The 24717-nt window shown below is 46.0% G+C and overlaps 1 protein-coding gene across 1 annotated transcript in view; it reads right to left on the bottom strand.

Moving 5' to 3' along the window:
• The window catches only part of ABCB10 (ATP binding cassette subfamily B member 10), a 36391-nt gene extending 13633 nt beyond the window's left edge, over positions 1 to 22758 (bottom strand). Inside the window, exons 1-6 of the mRNA XM_021072390.1 lie at positions 22243 to 22758; positions 12837 to 13037; positions 11669 to 11871; positions 8004 to 8138; positions 6743 to 6889; positions 5650 to 5785 (exon numbers count right to left, since the gene is read on the bottom strand). Coding sequence (XP_020928049.1) covers positions 5650 to 5785; positions 6743 to 6889; positions 8004 to 8138; positions 11669 to 11871; positions 12837 to 13037; positions 22243 to 22720 — 1300 coding nt within the window. The 5' untranslated portion in view covers positions 22721 to 22758. The remainder of the gene's footprint in view (positions 1 to 5649; positions 5786 to 6742; positions 6890 to 8003; positions 8139 to 11668; positions 11872 to 12836; positions 13038 to 22242) is intronic.

Below are 24717 nucleotides of genomic sequence, written 5' to 3'. Positions count from 1 at the left end.
CCTCATAGAGACTATATCAGGTTCTTAACCCACTGAGCCACAACAGGAACTCCTCAGTGATGTTTTTTAAGTATAATATCAAAAGTACAATCCATGAAAAAAAATTAAGTTAGCATTCATTAAAATTAAAATTTTCAGGAGTTCCCGTCGTGGCGCAGTGGTTAACAAATCCGACTAGGAACCATGAGGTTGCGGGTTCGCTCCCTGGCTTTGCTCAGTGGGTTAAGGATCCAGCGTTGCCGTGAGCTGTGGTGTAGGTCGCAGTCCCAGCTCAGATCCCAAGTTGCTGTGGCTGTGGCGTAGGCCAGCGGCTATAGCTCTGATTAGACCCCTAGCCTGGGAACCTCCATATGCTGCAAGAAGCGGCCCTAGAAAAGGCAAAAAGACAAAAAAATAAATAAAATTAAAATTTTCTGCTCTGTGAAAGACATTGTCAAGATAATGGGAAGACAAGTCACAGCCTGGGAGAAAACATTTGCAAAAGACACATCTGACAAAGGACTAACATCTAAAACACTGTAGCTCCCCCTTATCCACATTCCAAAATCCTCAAGATAGTTCTGAATCCTACACATACTACAGCTGACCCTTGAGCAACACAGGGCCTAGGGGCACCAACCCCTGTATGTTTGAAATCCATGTGTAACTTTGTAGTATGCCCTCTGTATGTGTGTCTGTGGATTATGTAGTTCTATAGCATGTATTTATTGAAAATAATCTGTGTATAAGTGGACCTGCACAGTTAAAACCCATGTTGTTCAAGGATTAACCATTATTTTTATCCTACACATACATACCTAAGAGTTTAATTTATAAATTAAAGAAAGAGTGCTAATAATAACGAATAATAAAGCAGAATTATAAGAATATACTGTAATAAATTAGGTGAACATGGTCTCTCTCACAGAATCTTACTGTACAAAGTTAAAGTGTTTTCCATCCCAACTAAGCACTTAATCAGGCACTCTGGCCATAACTTCTGTGGTTTGAGGTGCAACAGCAAAACTAGCATAAATTTCTTCTTTCTTCTTCACAGTTTCACAGGTAGAAGACTCGTTCTTATTGTAGATTTTAGCAACCTGAGCATATATAATGTTTTTTCCTTCTTTATTAAAGAACTTTCACCCTTTCACTTAAAGGAAGCATTTTTATGGCTTCTCTTGGGCAGATCTGCATTATCAGCCTCATGACTCTTGTGCTTTGGGGCCATTATTAAGAAAAATATGGGTCACGTGCACACAAGGTCACATGCACACATGTCTGAGATACTGAGACAGTCAATCTGATAATCCAGACAGCTATTATGTAACAACAGGTGGGATATGCTTGGCAAAGGGATGACTCATGTCCCAGACAGGACAACATGGATTTCATCACATTACTCACAATGGTGTGCAATTTAAAACTTATGACTTGTTTATTTCTGGAACTTCCCATTTAATGTTTTTGGACTAGAGTCAACCAGGGTAACTAAACTGCAGAGAATGAAACTGTGGATAAGGGGAGATCACTGCACACAAAGAATTCTCAAAATTCAACAATAAGAAAACAAATAGACAACTAAAACATGGATAAACAGATGTCTTACCAAGGAAGATATACCAATAGCAAATAAGTACATAAAAGCATGCCCCACCTCATGTCATCAGTGAAAAGCAAAATACAACAAAGAGATACCACCAGAAATCTATTAGAACAACAACAATCCAAAATTACGATGACGGAGTTCCCGTCGTGGCGCAGTGGTTAACGAATCTGACTAGGAACCATGAGGTTGCGGGTTTGGTCCCTGCCCTTGCTCAGTGGGTTAACGATCCGGCGTTGCCGTGAGCTGTGGTGTAGGTTGCAGACGCGGCTTGGATCCTGCGTTGCTGTGGCTCTGGTGTAGGCCGGTGGCTACAGCTCCGATTGGACCCCTAGCCTGGGAACCTCCATATGCCGCGGGAGCGGCCCAAGAAATAGCAACAACAACAACAACAAAAAAAAAGACAAGAGACAAATTACGATGACACCAAATGCTGACGAGGATGCAGAATGCCGGGAACTCTCAGCCATTGCTGGTAGGAATGGAAAATGTATGGCCACTTTGGAAGAATGGCAGTTTCGTACAATACTAAACATACTCTTACACACAACCTAGCAATTGTGCTCCTTTGTCTTTACTCAAAGGAGTTGAAAACTTAAGCCCACACAAAAACCTGCATATGAATGTTTATAACAGCTTTATTTATAACTGCTGAAACTTGGAAGCAACAAAGATGTTCCACAAAGGGCTAAACTGTGGCCCATCTAGACAATGGACTATTACTCAACATTAAAAAGAAATGACCTATCAGGAGCTCCCGTTGTGGCTGAATGGGACAAACCCAACTAGTATTGATAAGGAGACGGGTTTGATCTCTGGCCTTGCTCAGCGGGTTAAGGATCTGGCATTGCCATGAGCTATGGTGTAGGTCCCAGATGCGGCTCGGATTCTGCATTGCCATGGCTGTGGCATAGGCCGGCAGCTGCAGCTTCAATTTGACCCCGAACTTGAAAACTTCCATACACCTCAGGTGTAGCCCTAAAAAACAAAAAAAGGAAATAAAAGAAATGAGCTATCAAGACATGAAAAGACATGGAGTAAACTCCAATGCATATTACCAAGTGAAAAAAGCTAATGTGAAAAGGCTACATGCTATGTGATTTCAACAATATGATATCTGAAAAAGGCAAAGCCACGGAGACAGTAAAAAGATCAGAAGCTGTCAGGGGTTGGGGGAGGGAGGGATAAACAGGAAGAGCACAGAGGATTCTTAGGGCAGTGAGACTGCTCTGTATGATACCACAATGGTGGATACATGTCATTATACCTTTGTCCAAACTCACAGAACATACAACACTTACAGTAATGTAACGTAAACACTGGACCATGGGTGACGGACGATGTGTCAGGGTAGGTTCATCGATTATAACAAATGTACCATTCTGGTGGGGGATGCTGATAATGAGGGAGGCTGTACTAGAGTAGGGGCAAAGGGAACTCTCTGCACTTTCTGGTCAAATTTGTAAACCTAAAAGTGCTCTTTAAAAGTCTATTAATAGAAAGGAAGGAAGGAAGAAAAAGAAGAGAAAGAGTCACAATAAAGTAGTTTCACAATGAAGAGTTCAAATTCTGGGAGTTCCCGTTGTGGTGCAGAGGAAACGAACCCGACTAGGAACCATGAGGTTGTGGGTTCGATCCCTGGCCTTGCTCAGTGGGTTAAGGATCTGGTGTTGCCATGAGCTGTGGTGTAGGTCGCAGACACGACTTGGTTCTGGCATTGCTGTGGTTCTGGCGTAGGCCGGCAGCTACAGCTCCAACTGGACCCCTAGCCTGGGAACCTCCATGTGCCGTAGGTGCGGCCCCTCCAAAAAAGAAAGAGTTTAGACTCTGGAAAACAGCAACAAAAACAAAATGGCCCTGGATAAACAAAATGTGGTCTAGTCACACAATGGAGTATTATTCAAACATGAAAGGGATTGAAGTACATGCTACAATGTGGGTGAACTTTGAAAACATACTAAGTCAAAGCAGCCAGACACACAAGGCCACAAAATATATAATTCCACTTATATAAAATACCTGGAATAAGTAAATACACAGAGATGGAAAGCACACTGTGGTTGCTAGAGGCTGGGGAGGGAGGGATATGGAGATAGACTGCTTAACGAGTATGGGGCTTTCTTTGAGGTGGAACTAAACAGAGGTAGCGGTTGCGCAACACTGTGAATGTACTAAATACCACTGCGTTGTAAGTTTAAAAATGATTAATTTTATGTCTGTGAATTTCACCTTAATAAACAACTATGAAAAAAAGACACTGGGGTTCAACAGGAAGATGTAAGAGCATTCTCTGGTATAAAATAAACAAGAATGTTTTTCTTCAAATAGCATTTCTGACCCTCTCTCAATAGAGAACAGATGCAAAATTTATTGTGTGGGGGGTTTCAGCAGAACCTGTTCTAAGCAGAAACCAACATAAAATAATTCTTACTTTATTTAATTAGATTTCTTGTTTGCAGACTCATTACAGAATTACTCCAAACAGCTTCACAAAAACTTAAAATCCAAGTCAACTTGTTCAATGAAATTCCCACAGCCTTAGGTAGCTGCCTAGATTGTAAAGCCGCGGAACTGCTCTGTCCACTTCTACCTCCCTGTCACTGGGGGGCAGGCACCTACAGGAGGGTGGAGCAAGCTGTGGATGGAATACTGAGCACAGACAAAGCCTAAGCTGCACCTCTGTGACTGTGCGTGTATGTGTGTGTGTGTGTAACTGACTCCCAGAGACTGGAACTGTTTCCAACCTATTTCTGTGCAAGACACAGCTGCAAACTCAGTCAGGACAAAGGGTAGGGGCAGTAGAGCACCCAAACCAGAGGTAGCTTCCGTGAGGCCAAGCAGTTTGGACAAATGGAGGAATTAGTGAGAGACTGAGAAAGATGGAGTCAAATGTGGCAGAAAACACAAGACCGGAGAGGCCAGGAGAAAAGCTGACAATGGTCAAGTGTGGAATGTGTCCAGAAAGGCCACAGAGAGGGACAGTGGCAGCAGGCACATGCTCTCTGAGGTGAGACAGAAGGCTGCAGGAACACAGCCACGTGGGTGTGGGACCCTCGAACCCGAAAGGCTCCAACCAGGGACAGAGAGAAGACAGCGCAAAGGCATAGCCCTATCCCCCAAGCTTTCCAACCACTCAGTCCCCAGAAACCCCTCAACCAGGCTTTTCTTCAAGACCAGCCAGTAGAACTGAAATGCTACTGCTAGGGGTGTCTGGAAACCTCAGCTTGGAAGATGCCCTCACTTGCCTCAGACGTCTGAGGAAGAGCCTCCACCTTTGACCAAAAGAAACCCTGACACCCTGAAAATAAAAATTTCAGGCTGAGGTGCACCGTGGGATCCATCCCAGAGCTCCTTTAACCAGACCTCTGGGTGTTTACCTAACCTTTCCAACTGGGGTTTCAAAGAGATGGAGGAAAACAAAAAGGAGGAAATAGTTTGCCCCCTGCTGGCTGGGGCCACAGGAAAGTTACATAAAGAAAAGCTCACGCAGACTTCACACAGCTTTGCCTCCATGGATCTTGCTTCCCTTCACTCAGGAGTGGACAATAAAAGCTGGCTCTGAGAGATTCTTGATAAAAGCAAGCAGCTGTGTTTCATGTACTTTATGATATATACTTTTTGACTATTCACTACTTCTGAACATGGCTGACTTTGTACAAACAGAATTTTACTCCCCAGTGATCTGCCAATCATGGAATCATCACTCCCACAGGTGGGTTTCTGTACACACCTGTTCAGCACCATTCTTCCTCCTGCCACACTCATCCTAAGATAAAAGGGAACAAGCTGTGCTAACCTGAGGCCTGGAAAATAGTTCCAGTGGGACTTTGAGCACTGATTGCCACAGCAGGCCTGCAAAGACCCAATACTCCCCAACCCAGGACAGATCACACTCACATCTTTATTCTTTCTTTCAAAGTCAAGTTGGAGTAACATTCTACGAAATGTTTTTGCAGTTGAAGTTATCGATGAGAGGTGGAGTCATAGGAAACATAAGTTTTTGACTTAAAAACTATAACCTGATTTTTAATTTGTAATTCCCCAAGCCTATTTAAATTATATACCTCCAATGCTTAATCCAACCCAGAAAGCATACATTAGGAAGGAAGAGAGTTCACCCACTGTCATGTGGGCACTGCCCATCAGCAGGCCGCCTTTGTACAGGACAGAAAGCACAATCAGGTTCCCAGAGAGCCCGGTCTGTCAAGGGAAAAAAACACAGAAGTCAGGTGGGAACCAAAGACTCCATATGCAAAAAGCATTCACATGGCCTATTATTCCTTTTACCCATTTAACCATCACAGATTTTCTAAGACATTAAGTTTTAATCTGAATTTTAAAATATTTTTGAAATATCACAACACTGAAAGAAATAATCTCATCAACATGGAAACCTGGAAGCTAAATCACTGGTCAGACTCCCATTTTACCTAATCTACTCAATTTACGAAGGAAAAACATGTTAAGGATTCCCTCCCCAACTGGAGGACTGCGATGGGTGGGCTGAATGCACTGACAAGCTGGAGCCCTGCGGCATGCTCATCTGCCCTGACCTCTGCTAGGGGCACGCTCTCTGAAGCGCTGCCTCCTCTAGGCTTCCTTCTCCGGTAAGTCACAGCCATTTCTAAATCACCTCTTTCCAGCCTAAACATAGTATGAATGTGCAATCATGGTGATTTTCTAGTTCCATGTCCTAAGTTCATTGTGATGGACATGATCAATTTTCTCACACTTCCTTCTTGAAATACAAAGAGGTTATTTTGGTTAATCCTCAGTGGGTCTCAAACTGCCTGCAAGAGAATGACCTGGAGCTAAAGCATAGACTGCTGGCCGCACCCCAAGAGTCTCCGGCTCACAGGGTCAGAGTAGAGCTGAGACTCTGCATGTCTCACCGGTTCCCTGGTGAGTCTGACATGACTGGTCTGCACCACACTCTAAGAATCAGTGCCTGATCCCATGCTGTTTTGGTCTCACCACCTTTTCTTTAATTACATTCACTTGTTTTCCTCCTCCATCATAAAAATATTTTAAGGGTGGTGATTCTCAGTCTTGAGGGAAAACAGAAGCATTTTCTATGCATGGCAAGAATCACAGAATAAAAGTCTCTCCCCATCTAACACCTACCCCTTTCCACTCTTTGTGAAGTGATCTACTTACTGCTCCAAAGAAGCCAGCCCGAGCAAATGCCTCTTTCTTTGCTAACTGCATCACATGGTCCACTTTGTTGGTATACTTCTCTATTTCAGTCATTTCTTTCCCAAAAGCTCTAACAGTTCTTATATTTCCAATACGTTCTTCAGCTAGCTGGGAGAATAATACAGACATTTCAGAGGAGGCAAAATTAAAATATGGTTCTCATTTTCAAGATACTATCAAGAGAAAGCAGCTCATGAAACATAACAAAGTCAAAAATGGATTACAAAGAAAATAATATTGTTTGAGGGAACAAATATATATCTATACACACATCACATATACAGGTAGATAGAAAAATACATGGAAAGGTAGATAAATACAGAAATATATTTTTACACAGTGCAAAAGGTAAAAAGGATAGACTCCAAAATGATAATAACATTCATTCAGAGAGGTAGGATCACCTATGTTATTTTTTCTCTGTATATTCTCATGTTCCATAAATATACTTTTTTTTTTTTTTGCTTTTTACGCCATGCCTACAGCATATGGAGGTTCCCAGGCTAGGGGCCAATCAGAGCTGTAGCTGCCAGCCTACGCCACAGCCATAGCAACACAGAATCCGAGCCACATCTGCAAGCTACATCACAGCTCACAGCAATGCCAGATCCTTAACCCACTGAGCGAGGCCAGGGATCAAACCTGCAACCTCATGGTTCCTAGTCAGATTCGTTTCCACTGCGCCACGACAGGAACTCCATCATATACATTTTTTTTAACATAAAACTATAGCAGTTTTTTTTAAAAGACAATATTGGGAGTTCCCTGGTGGCTTGGTGAGTTAAGGATCTGGTGTTGTCACTGCTGTGGCTTGGGTCGCTGCCGTGATGCAGGTTTGATCCCTGGCTCGGGAACTTCCATATGCCATAGTTGTGGCCCTAAAAAAAAAAAAAGACAATATTGGCTACCATTACAAAGCCACCTGTATCAACTAATAAAAGACAGAGATCATTTAGAAACTATTCTCAGAATAGGATTAGCTTTTTCGTCCTTTAAGAAGTTACAGTTAGAAGTTCATACAACAGACAGTCAAGTGGGATCTACACTGAGGCGTGGGTATTAATCTTGTCTAGAAGGCAGAGTAGTTTAGGGTTCTAGAATCTGGGGGCTAAAGTAAGGAAAAATAAGTATGTTTTTGAATAGTGTAAGCACATCCCTTAGGCCCTGCCTACCACTACCTTGCCTTTGAGTTCATTCTAGTGAAGTAGGGAGGGGCCTTTACCTGAGTGGCTTGTGCCAGGGAATCCTGAGTGACTCTGGTCAGTTTCCGTAGATATCGTCCATAAACCACGGCAAGGAGGGATATTGGAGGCACCACACTCAAAACAAAAGTGGCCAGACTAGGTGAGACAAAAAACTGCCAAAAATAAAAGCCAAAAGATATTGTGTTACACAGAGTGGCAAGATACCTTACTGCCTACTGCAAGCAAGAGTGTGTATGTGTTAAAACTGACAGGCAGGCTTAAATGTGCTGTCTCGAAATCGCCCATCCTGTCTTGGAGGAACTTTTCAGACATCATCACTCTTCACAAAGCCCTGAGAACATTCAGCGTGCACACTGCGTAACGTGGCAGGGAGCTGCTCAAGAGACGATGGAGGTATTGACCCTCCAGTTTTGTCCTGTTCCTGGCACAGTGCTGTGTAAATCAGACCATGCTGTTCCACAGGGGAGGGGGGGCAGGTCAGGGGCAAAGGAGGCCTGTTCTGCTCCACTCTGGCCAGACCACACCAGAAATCCCATCTTCTAGTCTGGATCAATGGCTTTGAGCAACCAGAGCAAAGTGTCACTGAAATTGACTCAGATGGCAGCAAGACCAAAACCCCTGCAGCATATGACAAAGAGCTGAAAGAAGACTCAGCAGGGGGTGTAACAAACAAGTAGAGAGTTAGAACTGTTTTTGTGGCTCAAAGGACTGAAATCGCAGTCAGATGAGTCTGGACACAACAAAAAGCAGAGTTTCCCAACAACTGGAATTGCTCAAAGAGGAACTAACACAGTGGGGTTTTCCCCACTGCAATTAGGTGATTATATTTTAAATGGTACTAGCATCTCTTCAACTAATGATTAAAATCTGCTAAATCTTATTTGCACATAAAACAGTATAATCAGTACAAGGCTCCCCTAAAATGCTGAGGAAAAGCCGCAGACTGAAATATAACCATTCATTTATTTATTCATCCAACAACGGCCACTTAAGCCTGTGTGCAGCAAATACTGTTCTAGGCACCTGGGAGATAAGTGATCTGCGTGGAGTTTCCTCCAAGAGGAGAGAGGAGGGGGAGTCAGACAGGAAACAGGTAAAAGAGAGCCTTCAGCGTAATGTGGTCTTGGAAGAGTGAGTGCACCCAGGCCCCGAGGCAGCAATGAGCTCGGAGCTCCAAGCAGACCAGTAGCAGTCCAGCAGCCCTGGGATGACGGTGGCCGCCAGGACACACACAGGGGCAGTATGGCAATCAGCAAGCCTGAACACACACAGCTCAGAAACCACCTGCACAGAGTGTCCTCTGTGGAGGGGCAGGAACACCGAGCGGTGCCCCTGGGCCCTGTGGACAGTCTCAGAACCAGTCCCTCCCTGTGCTCTGGTTCCACACTTAGAAGCAACCTCCTGAAGAACAATGCAGGGTGCTGTCACCAGAAAGGAGGGCTGGAATATCAGGGACACACGTCTTAATGTGTGGGAGGAAGACCCCACCACATCCACCACTGAACTGGCAGCATGGCACAGGCATCATTAGGTTCCTGGGAGTAGGCTCGCTCTGAGTCAGGTCCAGGGGACATGTGAGAAACAAAGAACACTTGTATTCCTCCAGAGCTAAAGACCAGGTCCCAGCGGATGGCCCTTCAGAAGGCCCTGTCATCAGTATTTGTGTACAACTCTCCCCTCAAATTCAGGTACTCCAGTGTGGCTGGATTTGGAGATGAGCCTCAAAGAAGTAATACGGTCAAGTGAGGTTGTAAGGGTGGGCCCTGATCTGATCAGATCGGTGTCCTTACAAGAAGAGACACCAGAAAGCCAGCTCTTTCCGCACAATCATGGAGGAAAGGCCATGCAAGAGGGTGGCTGCATATAAGCAAGAGAAGAGCCTCAGGACGAACTGACTTTGTCAGCACCTTGATCCTGACTTTTAGGCTCCAGGATGGTGGTAAATAAACTTTTGTTGTCTGAGCACCCGCTGTGGTACTTTGTTATGCAGCCCATGGTGTCTACAACAGGCCCTCTGGTGGTTACCCATCAGACCTAAACAGGAACTCTCCTCCACTGCTACCCAAAGAGGTTCCCAGCTCCTCCCGAGCCTGGGCTTTAGTGCAGGAGGAGCCTTCTCCGGAGCTCAGCTCTTCTCTGGGCTGGGAGCAGTGTTCTGTTCTGTAAGTCAGACCTTATGAGCTCACTCTGGAACACGTCCTTCTGCTCTAAACACTGTGTGTGTGGAACACAGGAGAAACCCCAAGCTCTTCCACTGTGAGAATGACTGGTTTCAGTCCTCGTTCTAAGGGTCTAGAAGTGCACTAAGATGATAGCCTCACAGGCCTATACAGCCTTAAAATGAGGTTAGCCTGTTGGGGAGCTACATTTTAAATTTTGTTTAGTTTAATTAACTGAAATTTAAATTTAAAAATTGATACTCCATTTCTATTCAGTTACTGGTAAATTTTTAAGTATGTCTGGGAAACGTGGTATGTCAATCTACTTTTCCAACAGCAAATGTTATGAAATCTAATTAGATAAAGTATTTCCAATGAAAATTTAGCATACAGATTTAGATGTTCCATAAGTAAGCATAAAATACACATTGTAGGAGTTCCCGTCGTGGCACAGCAGAAACGAATCTGACTAGGAACCACGAGGTTGCAGGTTCTATCCTGGCCTTACTCAGTGGGTTAAGGCTCCGGTGTTGCTGTGAGCTGTGGTGTAGGTCACAGACACAGCTCAGAACTGGTGTTGCTATGGCTGTAGCGTAGGCCAGCAGCTGTAGTTCTGACTGGACCCCTCGCCTGGGAACCTCCCCATGCCACAGGTGCGACCCTAAAAAGCGAAAAAAAAAAAAAAAAAAAACACATTGTATTTTTAAATATGAAAAAATAAATCTCTTATTAATAATAATTTCACATTAATTACATGTAACATAATATTTTGTTTATATTAAGTAAGCTATATTATCAAGCTTAATCTCACTACACCTTTCTTTTTGCTTTTTAAAATGTGGCTATTAGAAAAATATAATTTGTACGTGTGGCCTGTGTCACATTTCTACTGGCCAGCAGCATAGGTCTGAAGAGAAATCTGGTGTGAAGAAGTAAGGCAGGCAGACATGGCAATGTTCAAGCCAGCAGCTCAGGAAGGAACAAAGGCTGTGGGAATGGAAAGCACTCACCTCAAAGCAGTGCAGACCTACCCATGTGCGCAGGAGGGGACCTCACTCCTCCTTATGAGAGGAGGGGAGGAGAGGGTCTTGTCAAGACCGCAGTGGTAGGGGAGTTCCCTGGTGGTCTAGTGGTTAGAACTTGGCGCATTCCTTGCTGTGGCCCAGTCTTGATCCTTGGTCCGGGGGATCTAAGATTCTACATCAAGCCAATGTACACCATGGCAAAAAAAAAGATAGCAGTGGCAGCTTCCTGCCTTTTGGTGGGATATAACTGACATCGTTCCTATGACCCACTGCGCAGCACCCAAGGGCCCCTTCCACCACCACACATTCTCAGAAAACTCAGGCTAAGAATCCACTCCAGAGAAGTGATAGGGCAGAAGACCACCAGGGAAGCAGCAACTCTGTCCCTGCAGCCTCTGTGACAGTGATGAGAACAGCTCACCTGGAGCTCACGGACACCTCATGGCGGTGCAGGCCAACCCTGGCCAGAGGGTACCCATGGAAGCCGGGCCAACATACCATCATGCCAATGCCAACGGAAGCCTGGGCCCCAGCCCTGAGCCCGTCCGAGAGGTTCTCAGTCACCGAGCGCCCCAGGAGTGCAGTGTCCGAGGAGAGGCGGTTGATCAACTCTCCTGTGCGAGTCTTGTCAAAGAAAGCAACCTCCTGCCTCAGAATGGAGGAAAAGAGTGAAGCTCTCAACCTATTCACGATGCGCTGACCTGCAAAGCAGACAGGAATGGCATCAGCTTGGGAACGGCCACTAATGGGTGCCTGGGCCTAGGTCAGAGCCTCTCCTGAGGGCCAAGCCCGGTGTATTTGTGCCCACACTTGCCTGAGTTCTATTAGTGACTCCCTAAGGACTGAACACCTTCATCAACGTAATACGACCAAGAGATTTTTCTCAGCATTATTTACACACAAGTGGGAGCTCCCCTTGTGACTCAGGGGTAACGAACCCGACTAGCACCCATGAGGACGGGGGTTTGATCCCTCACCTTGCTCACTGGGTTAAGGATCCAGCGTTGCAGTAAGCTGTGACGTAAGTCGCAGAAATGGCTCAGATCCTGTGTTGCCGCGGCTGTGGTACAGGCCAGCAGCTGTAGCTCTGATTTGACCCCTAGTCTGAGAAATTCCATATACTGCAGATATGGCCTTAAAAAAAGAAACAAGTTTTACTATATTAGCTTCTCAAAAGCTAATTTTGCTCCTCCTTGGCAATCATTTCCCGGATTGAACTTTCGAATGGTAAGAACTGGTTAATTACCTAGAGAGTGTTTTATCAGTTAAACCTAGAATCAGATATCCTATACTCTATGGCCATTGTGGTGGTCACTACAGGCCTCAGAGAAACACTGAAAACTACCATCCAGCTCCTACTGAAGGGGAGAGGAGCACATGGAGAGGAGCAGCTTCTGCAGCTCCTTCAAGAAGGCCCAGACCTCAAACCCCCAGAAAACACACAGGCTCTTTCCCTTTAAGGCATGTGCAGGAAGAGCTAAGAAGATATGATTTAACACAGTTCCCAGCCCCAGCACTGGGTCAGACCAACACAGTCCCCCAGGCGGCACGGGAAGAGAGGAAGAGACCAGGGGCTAGAGGATAAGAAGCCCAAGGCCTGGGCTGCCAGGGAACACCCCCTGAGCATTCTCTAGGATGCCCCACACCCAGGCGGAGGGCGTCTCACCTGAAGTCTGCATGAGGTAGACACGAATGGCATTGGCAGCAGCACCACAGAAGAACACGCCACTGAGTGCCAGGCAGAGGCGGGTCAGGCTGCAGCTGTAGTCTGCAGCCGGGTTTGTGTAAATGACATCGATTATCTTCCCCAGGAAGAAGGGGGCGGACATGGTGACGACGCTGGACACTGCTAGGAACCCAACTGCAGCTGGAAAACACAAGCAACTCTCGGTTCATCAGTGTTTCAAGCAAGGGTGTTTCAAGGGTGTTGAGTCCCTTGTGCTTTTTCCGAGAACAAACTTTTCATAGCAAGCCGTGCTCTCAGATGTCGGAGCTTTGCCCTTTAGCTCCTGGACCCCTCACTGAAGGGAAGACCAAGATGGCTCTTGGGCCAAACTCTGGCAGGGGACTGACCCTACCCTAGGACCCAGATGAGACAACGTTGCTTTACCTTGGTCCACTCCTCTCTTCTTCACCAGGAATCACTCAGAACTCGCCCCCTCCCTGCCTCTTGATCTGGAGATTCAACTCAGACAGTATTTTTTCCACACTTATGCTACATATGGTTATTTCTTGGGATCTAACTACATCTTAGGTTGAAAATCAACCTATTCCAGCAAAGCTCTTGATTGCATAATATTTCAAAACACTTTAAACTTTGGAAAGCAGTTATGTGCATCCATACATGTGTGATACATTCCTTAATATTATTGCTTTGGAAAATAAAGTACTAGAAGGTAGAATACAATTCTTCAAACATCTGAAAAAACGATGAACAGGACAGAGTTTTATCAGAAAAGAAAATATTGAGAAAATTCAATTAAGAACAACACATGGAGTTTCCGTCATGGCACAGTGGTTAACGAATCCGACTAGGAACCATGAGGTTGCAGGTTCGATCCCTGCCCTTGCTCAGTGGGTTAAGGATCCGGTGTTGCCGTGAGCTGTGGTGTAGGTTGCAGACGCGGCTCGGATCCTGCGTTGCTGTGGCTCTGGTGTAGGCCGGTGGCTATAGCTCCGATTCGACCCCTAGCCTGGGGACCTCCATATGCCTCGGGAGCGGCCCAAGAAATGGCAAAAAGACAAAAAAAAAAAAAAAAAAAACCAACAATATATCACAGATAACTGCACTCATAAGAGGAATGCAAATTTACATCACAAAGATGGATCAACTTTCATCTATTGGACTGGCAAAGACTAAAGAGTTTGCAAACATTGTGCTGCTGAAACCATGGGAAAAGAAGCATTTAAACATATGTGTATGAAAAAAATGTACACTCAAGGATGTTCATTACAGCATTGCTCATACCAGCAAAAGATGCAAAATATCCTAAACATTCATTAATGGATTATGGAGTTTTTATTTTATAAATATTATGCAGTTGTTAAAAAGACTGAGGCAACTCTATAAGAACCAACATGAAGCAATCTACCAAGAGACACTTAGTTTTTTGTTTTTTGCTTTTTAGGGCTGCACCTGCAGCATATGGAAGTTCCTAGGCTAGGAGTCGAATCAGAGCTGCAGCTGCCGGCCTACGCCACAGCCACAGCAACATGGGATCTAGGCCAAATCTGCAACCTATATCACAGCTCACAGCAACACCGGATCCTTAACCCACTGAGCGAGGCCAGGGATCAAACCCAGATTCTCAAGGATACTAGTCAGGTTCATTTCTACTGAGCCACAATGGGAATCCCAAGATACACTGTTAGTTTAAAAAACAAAACAAAACAAAACAAAAAAAGAATTCCAAGACACTAATGTTAACATTTGCAGGTTTGCTTTGTTTTTTGCTTTGGTTTTCAAGTTCACATATGTACAGAATATCTCCAAGAAGGTAACAAGATACAAGTAATAGAAGTTCTTCTGAAGAGTGGCACCTCCTAGTTTGGTCTTGTTAGGGCCCCAGCTAGAGCCATCAGTAGAGTCCATGTCGAGAATCCTAGGTGGACACAACATGGACTGAGACCCTGGAGATAGGTACTCTCAAACCCTCAAACAGCAGCTGCTTCTCTAGTTGTGTCTTGGCCTAATGCTAACACTTCTGTTAAGGATTTAGTTTATATAACCTTAATAAAAAGAGTAAAGAACAAATTCAGTGCCAACTGGTTATTCAATTAGTAAACAGAGCTCCAGGAGAAATGTGAGCCTATGAAGTCAGGAATGTTTCACACTAGTCTCCCCTCCTTGGGCCGCTCTGCCCCCGGCTTAGGATACAGATGCCCAACACGACCCTTGCTCCCTCCACACTCTCTCTTGGCACCTCCCACCTCCTGGCACTCTAAACATTTCATTTGTTTACTCTATCTCCCCATTAGGACAAAAGATTTTTGTCTGTCTTGCTCACTGTTAAATCCCCACTGCCTACAGGGACAGGCATACAGTAAAAGCTCAATAAATATTTGTTGGATAAATGAACAAATAAATAGAACTTTGGCAAAGGAGGCATAAAAGTGTATCGGCCAAAGCCTAACTAGAAATGTTAGGTCTGCCAGCCCAGGAAGTCCCTGTGGAAATGACCCCTTACACAGAACCAGAAGCCCTGGCTTGAAACCCCATCATAACGATTTAACTGAATAATGTGAACTTGGCCAAGACCTGAGGTTGTCTCTCAAAATGCTGTGTTCCTGAAGATAGTGCCAAAGGGACTGAAAGCCCAAAGGCCTGGAAAAGCATGGAGCTTGGGGTCAGCCACAGTGAACTGGTATGCTCCAGAAACCAGGGTCCTGGTGAGCCAGAGATCAATCCTAAAAGCCTCTCTGTTTCATTTTTCATCAGTATCTACTTCCTCTAGTCTGTTGTTTTGCTCTGGCAAATACTTCCAAAAGTGTCAAGTATGTGAAGTGATAGAAAAGTCCATCTCTCCCTCCCACCTCTGGTTTTTAAATTCAAAGTTATGATTCCAAAATAAGAATGTGTGTTTCATGAATGCACACTAGTTCTTACACAGTAATGTTAACAATTACCAAGAGGAAAGAATTTAGCCGAATCAAAATTCATCCCAGGATCTCCTTCTTTTTCTTTTTAGTTAAAAAACAAAAACAAAAACAAAAAACAGAGCTCCCACTATGGCTCACTGGGTTAAGAACCCTACTAGTATCCATGAGGATTCGGGTTCGGTGGCCTTGCTCAGTGGATTAAGGATCCAGCATTGCCACAAGTTGTGGCATAGGTTGAAGATGTGGCGCTCGGATCTAGCATTGCTGTGACTGTGCTGTGGCTGTAGCTGCAGCTCTGATTGGACCCTTAGCCTGGGAACATCCATATGCCATGGGTGTGGCCCTAAAAAGACAAAAACAAACAAACAAAAAAGATTAACAGCTCATTTTATTGCCACTTGACCTTTTCTTCTTATAAGCTGAATGTATAGAAAAGTAAAACAAAAATTTTTTCAGGTTTTGGTTAACTGGATTCCTGTTCATTAAGGTTTTACTATATAGCACTGTCTTTGATATTAATGAAAAACTTAGACCTGCACCACAACGGTCATTTCCAATTTCTCCCTAAAGCTGACAAGCCAAGGACACCAGTTTCTCCACCTCTTCTCCATGGTGAATCATTTTGCTTGCTCCCACTCTTGCCTGATGGGACACCAACAACTGTTTCTGTCTCTCAACAGATATCTTCAAGTATTTTTCTGTTACCCTTATTCTACTGAATCATGGCCCTCAAAGAATGGAAGAAATCTCCTTCAAAAGAAAGAGGATAGAAAATGTAAGATGCAGACTGTGGGTGGAGAGCTGTGGTTGGTAGACAGCTCGTGGAAGGACAGGTTTGGGTGGAGGGGGGAGGCTGTAAAGCCTGTCTTCCACCAGCTGGATATGGGACAGATCTTTGATGATTCCTCTGACCACTGTATGAGGTGGGAACAGCTGTCTCCACTGTCACTCAAAGACTAAAGGTACCTCATTGACCACCCACCACTATCTGAAACATTTGATATGCACTGTCTCTTCCAACAACACGCTTATCCTCAATTTTCTTTCTTTCTTTTTTTTTTTAACCCAGAGAGGAATCTCAAGTACAGAGAGGTGAGGCAGCTTGCCCATGGTCACCCAGACCATAAACTCAGAACTGCATTCTGAGATAAAACCAGTCTTCCTCATCTTCCCACATTCCAAGTAGAGAAAATGGCCGGGCCTTGCCTGGGGGTTAGAGCAGATCAGGGAGCAGAGCAGAAAGCCCACAGGACAAAGCTGGAGCAGGGACCTCTGATACAGGGGATAAAGAACTAAGAAGTAAATAGAGGATTTCCTGTTGTGGCTCAGCAGTAACGAATCTGACTAGTATCCAGGAGGATGTGGGTACGATCCCTGGCCTTGCTCAGTGGGTCAAGGATCTGGTGTTGCTGTGAGCTGTGGCGTAGGTTGCAGACATGGTTTGGATCAAGCGTTGCTATGGCTGTGGCATAGGCTGGGAGCTGCAGCTTCGATTCAACCCCTAGCCTAGGAACTTCCATATGCCACGGGTGCAGCCCTAAAAAACAAAAACAAAAACAAAAAAAAAGAAAAAAGAGAGAAAGAGAAGAGAATGGAAGGTGCTAGGCTCTAGGTTCTAAAGCAGAATGGAGACTCAGGAGCAAGGCAGGCTCAAAAGGGCTTCAGGCTGGGGGGTTTGGGATGGGGATGAGACAGTCAGACTTGTATTTTAAATGAACCACTCTGACTACAGAGTTAAAGGAAAGGATCAGCTCAAGTCACAGCAGAGGCAGGATGACAGAATATGATCTCCTGCTGTAGACAAGAGGGGAACTGGGCAAACTGGGGAGGGGCAGGGGAGATAATGAGGGACGCAAGAATTGCAGACACTTTTAAGAACTGGACTCTACAGGACCTGATGACTTCCAGATTTGGGGAACATGTAAAGAAGGTCAGTTCTAAAGTTGAGACTGATGGGGCCAGTACCATAGCTCTGCCATCTAGCTGTCTGACCTTGAGTGAGGCACTCAAACTTTCTGTGCCTCAGTTTCTTCATCTGTAAAACAGCAATGAAAAGAAACCCCCCTCATGAAAGTGCTGTGAGGAAAAATTAAATACATACATGTAAAGCATCTGGCCCAGTGCCCAGTATCTAGTAAACAATAAGTATCTGCTATTATCTGTATTACTGCTGTCATCACAAGGAGTCATGGATGACTTGTGTCTCTTGAGTTCACAGAGCAGCTCCACTCTGAGGGACATGATAGAGGAGAAAGGCAGCTACAGGGAGAAAGGCACCAGTTTTTAGACATGCTGGGTTTTCAGGGGTCTACAGGGAACACAGGAGTGAGAATGTGGGCAGATTGGAGGCTGAGGGTAAGGAGCCTGGTATCTAAGCTGGACAGGGCAGGAGGTGACGAGGGCTGACAGACCAACAGGAAGCAGAGTTAAGGAAACTTCTAAGGCTTGTACAGTAATCTGTAGAATAAAGATTGGGCAAAGCCAGAGTGGCCAAGTGCATTGCAGAGTTTGCATCTGTGCGGTAGTACCAACTCAGAGCTCCTGTCCAGCAGACACAGGACAGGAGCCACCCATGTCACTTAAAATCTCCTAGTTGCCACATTAAAAAGAGTAAAAAGAAACAGTGAAATTAATCCTGGTAACATTTTATTTAACCCAATATATCCAAAACATTAATCAATATGCAATGAACATTAAAAAAAAAAAACTAATGAAAATTCACTTTTTTCCTACTGAGGTCCCTTCAATATTTGGTGCCTATTTTACTCTTGAATCACTCCAACTAGCACATCTCACAGCACAGCTACAAAATGTTAACGTTTTCTCTAAAATATGATATTTCTGTAGCAAACACACATCTCTGGCTTGTTGGAGCACTCTCAATTTTCAAAGTCTCATTGTCCCATCAGTACTGTCCCTGTCAGAACTCCTGTCCCTACTTGGGCTTCAGAAAACAGCCATTCTAAACAAGACTCACCCTCTCCTTGCATACCGCACCCACTGGCTTTATCACTCTATTCATTTTGGTCTATCTTCATAAAATACAACCACAAACTCAGCAAAAGCTCCTGGCAGGCATCAGGTTCCTAGAATCATCCTAATCTCAAACCACACCAGCCCTTATCCGTGTTTAAGTGAGAGTCCCCAACTGAACACAGGGGTGGAGGGCTGAATGCACACCTTCCACATTTGACCAGGGACCTGCCCGGGAAGTGAGCAAGGCAAGGACCGCCATCATTCTAATCTCACAGCACCACAACTCGGCTACTCCTAACTCCCAACTTCATGCTCGAGATCCCTGCCTCTAATTCACTGGGACGGTCAGAGCTCTCAGCAGCTGCTTCTATCTGCCCGGAGCAGCAAGATGGCTCCAACCCATCACCTCTTATCCCATCAGTCCACGGGGGCTCCTCAATGAGCTCCTCCATTCTTTAAGACTCCTGTGACCAAGGTGATAAGATGGAGAATTATCAGTGAAAAAAGACTGGAGAGCTACTCCATAGGCCACAGCTGTTGGAAGATATCTGCAAACTCCTACACAAAGTGAGACACAGGGAGGAGCAGCAAAGGGGAGGTTCGAGGACTATGGCTCCTTTAGAAGAGAAATGGAAATAACTATTCCCAGCAGATATCTATAAGCATTTCAAATGGGAGAGCTTGTTCTTAAAGTTTCTGATACAAATCACTTAAGATCAAAGGTTTACGGTCACAAAGTTCAGGTGGCATACTCAGCAAATTGCTGAGCACAGGTGAAAATACTGTTATTCAAATGTATAGCTCAATTCTTGAAAAAGGATTTTTGTATTCATTTTTCTAAAAATCAACAAATTAACATTACAATTCCTTCAACCCAACTATTTTGGTCTCTTGATTTAAAAATACACACATACACTCTTTATTTCTAGCATTTCAAAAAGATGTGCCAATATCTGAGGCTGCTCTGACAATAAGTTACAAGTTAACAATGACTCCCCCTTTCTTATCTTACCAAAGCCAACATCTGCAGTGGCTGCAATTTATTATCTATAATGACTTTTGATAAAACCATATGTCCTAATAAGGAGTTTTTGTCAGATTTCCTTATAACATACCATATGTATTCATCCGTTTTTTTTTTTTGTTTTGTTTTTTGTGTTTTGCTTTTTAGGGCCACAGGTGTGGCATATGGAAGTTCCCAGGCTAAGGATCAAATCAGAGCTGCAGCTGCCAGCCTATGCCACAGCCACAGCAACGCTGGATCCTTAACCCACTGAGAGCGACCAGGGATCAAACACACATCCTTACGGTTACTAGTCGGGTTTGTTCTCTCTGAGCCACAATAGGAACTCCACATTTATCTGTTTAAAAGGTGGAAGAAATTGGTATACCAACCCTACACTTTTTTCCTCAAATTATATATTCACAACTATTCAATGCAGCAGATCTAAATAGTTCCCCTTCTTAAGTAAAAGGAGGTACAGCTCCTGCCTTGTTCCAGGCTGTCTTCTCAGCATATTAGCCTGGCAGGGCATGCTGGAATGGGACAGGAACGAGCAGGAGCATACAGGGATGATGACCATGGGAGAGGCACAGTTGTGCTACTCGACATAGCAGAGCACCAGCAAAGTCTGAACCTAAAAAACCTCCGGGAGTTCCCTGGTGGCTCAGTGGGTTAAGGATCCAGCATTGTCACTGCTGTGGCTTGGATCCCTGCTGTAACACAGGTTTGATCCCTGCCACATTTTTTACACATGCCAAAAAAAAAAAACAAAAAACAAACAAACAAAAAAAACCCACCAAAAAAAAAAAAAACGGAAACAAAAAGAAACTTCTTGACATCTAAAATTTCAGAAGTGAAACAAAACTGGATTTCCTTACACTTTCTGTGGTATATGGAAGATCCCAGGCTAGGGGTCAAATCAGAGCTGTAATGCTATGCTACAGCTACAGCAACACTGGATCCAAGCCACATCTGTGACCCTACACACAGGGATTGAACCCACATCCTCACAGAGACAATGTTGGGTCCTTAACCTGCTTAGCCACAATGGGAACTCCTTGTTACACTTTTAATTATGTACAAGAAGGATGGACACTCCCCAAAGTACTCAGGGTTTCTAAGTTTAGGTCTCAATCTGGGCCTTATCGTACCATCATTTATTCCTTCTTTTAAGGTACCCTGAGCCCTGCTGTGTCCCACATGTGCGAAAAACTAGACATAGAAAGATGAATCAGACACAGTCCCTTTCTCAAGCAGCTCACAGTCCAGTGAAAACACCTAGTCTCAAATATTTCTTTTAAAAGAAGAAAAAAAATGCTATTCCCATCAAAATATGCACACAACTGAGTGATGAGATAATTCTCTTTATATGTCAATGATACCAAGAATCCTCCTAAACTTTAATAATAGTAAAAGGTAAAATGTTCCCATTCTAACTGCCCTCCTCCATGGCACCAACCTGCCCTCAATCGTGAATCACTCTCTAGGACTATCCTTTCTAAAGCAATGAATTTTTAGCAAAGAATGTGGGATTCTTCCCTGTTCCAAGTGTTGCATCTGAAAAACGCACAGGCTCTCTTTCCAAGCCCTCATTACAGCTACAGTTTATCTCTAGTCATAAGATCTTTTCATTAATGAGTCTCCCCCACTAAGCTGCAGGCCCCACCAGGATGTTTCTATGTAACCCAAGGGCTCAGCACACAAGGAGGCTCAATAAATATTAAAGAAATGAAGATGTGGAGAAATCTCAAAGCCTTTTAGCTCTTACAAGGCCCTTGCATTTAAACATTTCTCCATTTATAGCTAAAAATGAGAAGCTATAGAAAAATCTTTTTATCTGGATTTTCTTTCTAAAAATATTCATTTTGAAAGGATTATGACCTAGTTTCTCAAAGCTCCTGGAGTTTACAGATCACTGATCATGGCCAGTGCTGACTCTTCTGAAAAGTAGGCAAAATTATGAGACAAATCTGAAAGACTCAGATTGTTCTGCCTCACACAGTAAAAACATTGTTGACTACTTAACAAACTTACCTAAAGTAAATAACATCTTGGTTTGTTTCTTAAGTGCAAGTTCATATGACAAAACAGGTTTATCTGGTGCTAGGATTAATTTTACAAAGCGGGTGGGGGGGGGGGGAAGACCCAGGTCATTCTGTGAATGCTGGCAAAGTGAAAGCGGAACAGACCCAAACACTAGAATATTGAGATACGATCCCCTTGTATAACCCGTGTCAAGCTAAGAAAACAAACACCCGACAGTTCTGTGAACTGATGGCCAGCTGGCCGGAATGGCTTGACAACGCTACTGCGAGGCACGCTCTGCCCCACACGTCCCAGTAGAAATGCCCAGGTGAAAGGCCACCTCGTCCCTCTGCACCGTTTCGAGTGGCCCAGGGTCCCTCCGCCGCAGTGTTCCCCCTCTCCCGTGGCCCCAACACCTCGCCCCCGCGAGGCCGCGGGGTGACGGAGGCGGGAGGCGGGGCGGCCCTACCTGCCAGCCTCCGGCGCTCTGGGTGCGCCAGCCTCAGGAGCTTCTGGGCCTCCGAGCGTCCGGCAGCAGCGGGCTGCAGCGGCGGGTCGTGTCTGGGGGTTGCCGCGGCCGCGCGCAAGTCCGGCCGCCGCTTGGCCTCGCCCACGGCTGGGCCGCTCGGGAACCCGGCGCGCAGAAGTCTTGAGGCGCTGGGCCCGGCGGACGCCCCCCAGTTGGAGGGGCCCGGGGGCCGCGCCCACAGCGCCAGGAGCCGCGAGAGGCCCGCTCCGCCCGCAGGGCCGCCGGCACCCCCGCCCGGGCAGCCGCCAGCCCAGCCGTGTGGACCTCGCGCGGTCCCGCCACCTGCCAGGAGCCCCGGCCCCACGCCCCAAGGTGGCGCTGACCCCAGGCGCGTCGGCGGCAGCCGGGCCCAGGGGACGCGGGAGGCCGGGCCCCGCCTCACGAGCAGCCGCAGCGGCCAGGCAGGGGGGCCGCGCATGGCGCCGCGTCTGACCCGCGCGCCTCAGACCGCCGCCTAGCCAGCGGCCGCGGCCGCCGCTCGCCGCCCGGGACGGGCGCGCCCGCCCCATCCCCGCCCCCAAGGAGGCGAGCCGAGCCCGGACCACCCCCGGGAGTCCCCGCCCGCCTCCGGCGCCCGTCCGCAGCGCCCCCAATCGGGCGGCCGAGCACGGTCACGCCTCCGGAGCGACTGCGGACCAGGCCGAGGACAGCGCCGTGCGCCGCTGCGCCTGCGCCCCACTGCGCGGGGAAGCCTTTTCGCGCTCTTCATCCTCTCCGGAAGAAGCTGAGGCTCCTTTCTCACGCCGACTCGCTCCGCGGAGCGCGCGCACGCTGTCGCGCGAGGTTGGCACCCTGACGCGGCTGTCAGTGAGGGCCAGGACGGGGCGGTGTCCCCGGGTTCTGTGCTGGGCGTCACCCGACCGGACGCCCCCGCAGGTCGGCGCGGACTTGGAGGGCGTTGTGCAGGACAGAAATGCTGAAGTGGACGTGGCCGAAGCGCGCCGACTGCTCCCAGCAAGAAGACTCGTCAGAACTCCGTGCACGTGCACGGAAGGCGGGAGGAGAGGGTCTGAAGCCCACGGGGACATGGAGACTTAGCGGTGGGGCCTCTGTACGCTGAGGCCTAGGTCTAATCTTAGAATCGTGCTTGAATGAGGTGGATAGCTTTATGGTGACTTAGTGTTTTTACAGGCTGAGACTCGAATGAGGCTGCTACTGAGAGACAATTGCCTCAGTTGCAATATTTATTGATTGGGGGGGCGAGTCACTGATCAGACATTTTAGTTCAAATTTTTTAAAAAAAATCAAAGTTAGGAGTTCCCATCGTGGCTCAGCGGAAGTGAATCTGACTAGCATCCATGAGGATGCAGGTTGGATCCCTGGCCTCGCTTAGTGGGTTAAGGATTCTGCATTGCTGTGAGCTGTAGTGTAGGTCGCAGGTGCTGCTTGGATCTAAAGTTGCTGTGGATGTGGTGTAGGCCAGCAGCTACATCTCCAGTTCAACCCCTAGTTTGGGAACCTCCATATACTGTGGGTGTGGCCCTAAAAAAGATCCCCCAAAATTAAAATTAATGCCAAAAACCCATGATGAACAATATAGCAAAAGTTTCAAAGGCAGGATCTGCCCCTGCACTTACTTGCAGGATCCTGCCTCTCTCTTCTCACCCTGATCGAGCCCTGAAAACCTATTTAAAAAATCAAGCATTTAGCAAAGTTGTTTGCCAGTTTGGTTTTTAATTTTTTTCTTCTTTTTACAGTCACTCCTGTGGCATATGGAAGTTCTCCAGCCAGGGGTGGAATCAGAGCTGTAGCTGTGACCTACACCACATCTTGCTGTAGTGCCTGATTTTTAGCTGTGTGAACCAGAGCAGGGATTGAGCCCACATTCTCACAGAGACAACATCGGGCCTTAACCCCCTGAGCCACAATGGGAACTCTGGTTTTTTAAAGTTTTTTCCATTAAAATATCACTTATCTTGATTACTGGGACTGTTTTGAGTTTCTGTAAATTTTGCCCCCAGGACAGTGCCTCACCTCACCTGACTTAGGCCCTGGTAGGTAAAGAATGTAGGGCTTTTGAGGGGAAGTACCAATAAAGGAAAGATGGTGTGGGATTAAATCACACCCTAAATCCCCCTGTGGAAAGGAAGCATACCATCCTCTAAGCCTCACCTTCTAAGACCCGAAGGGCGGCATGGAATTCCCCGAGGTTAACATAGGTCAGCCTTTCACTGGTGTCTGCATTCTGAAATGCAAAGTATGATGGAGTTTTAACATTCTGATTCATGAGTAGGCATGTGCTACTGGAAAGATCTTGTTAGGTGACTGACTTCTGAAAACAAGGGAGATACAGGAGTTCCCGCTGTGGCTCAGCAGTAATGAGCCTGACTAGTGTCCATGAGGACTCAGGTTTGATCCCTGGTCTCTCTCAGTGGGCTAAGGATCCTCTTGCTGTGAGCTGTGGTGTGGGCTAGC

The sequence above is a fragment of the Sus scrofa genome, chromosome 14 (genome assembly GCF_000003025.6).
Source record: "Sus scrofa isolate TJ Tabasco breed Duroc chromosome 14, Sscrofa11.1, whole genome shotgun sequence".
Taxonomy (NCBI): Eukaryota; Metazoa; Chordata; class Mammalia; order Artiodactyla; family Suidae; genus Sus; species Sus scrofa.
This window is presented reverse-complemented; position numbering and strand designations above follow the sequence as displayed.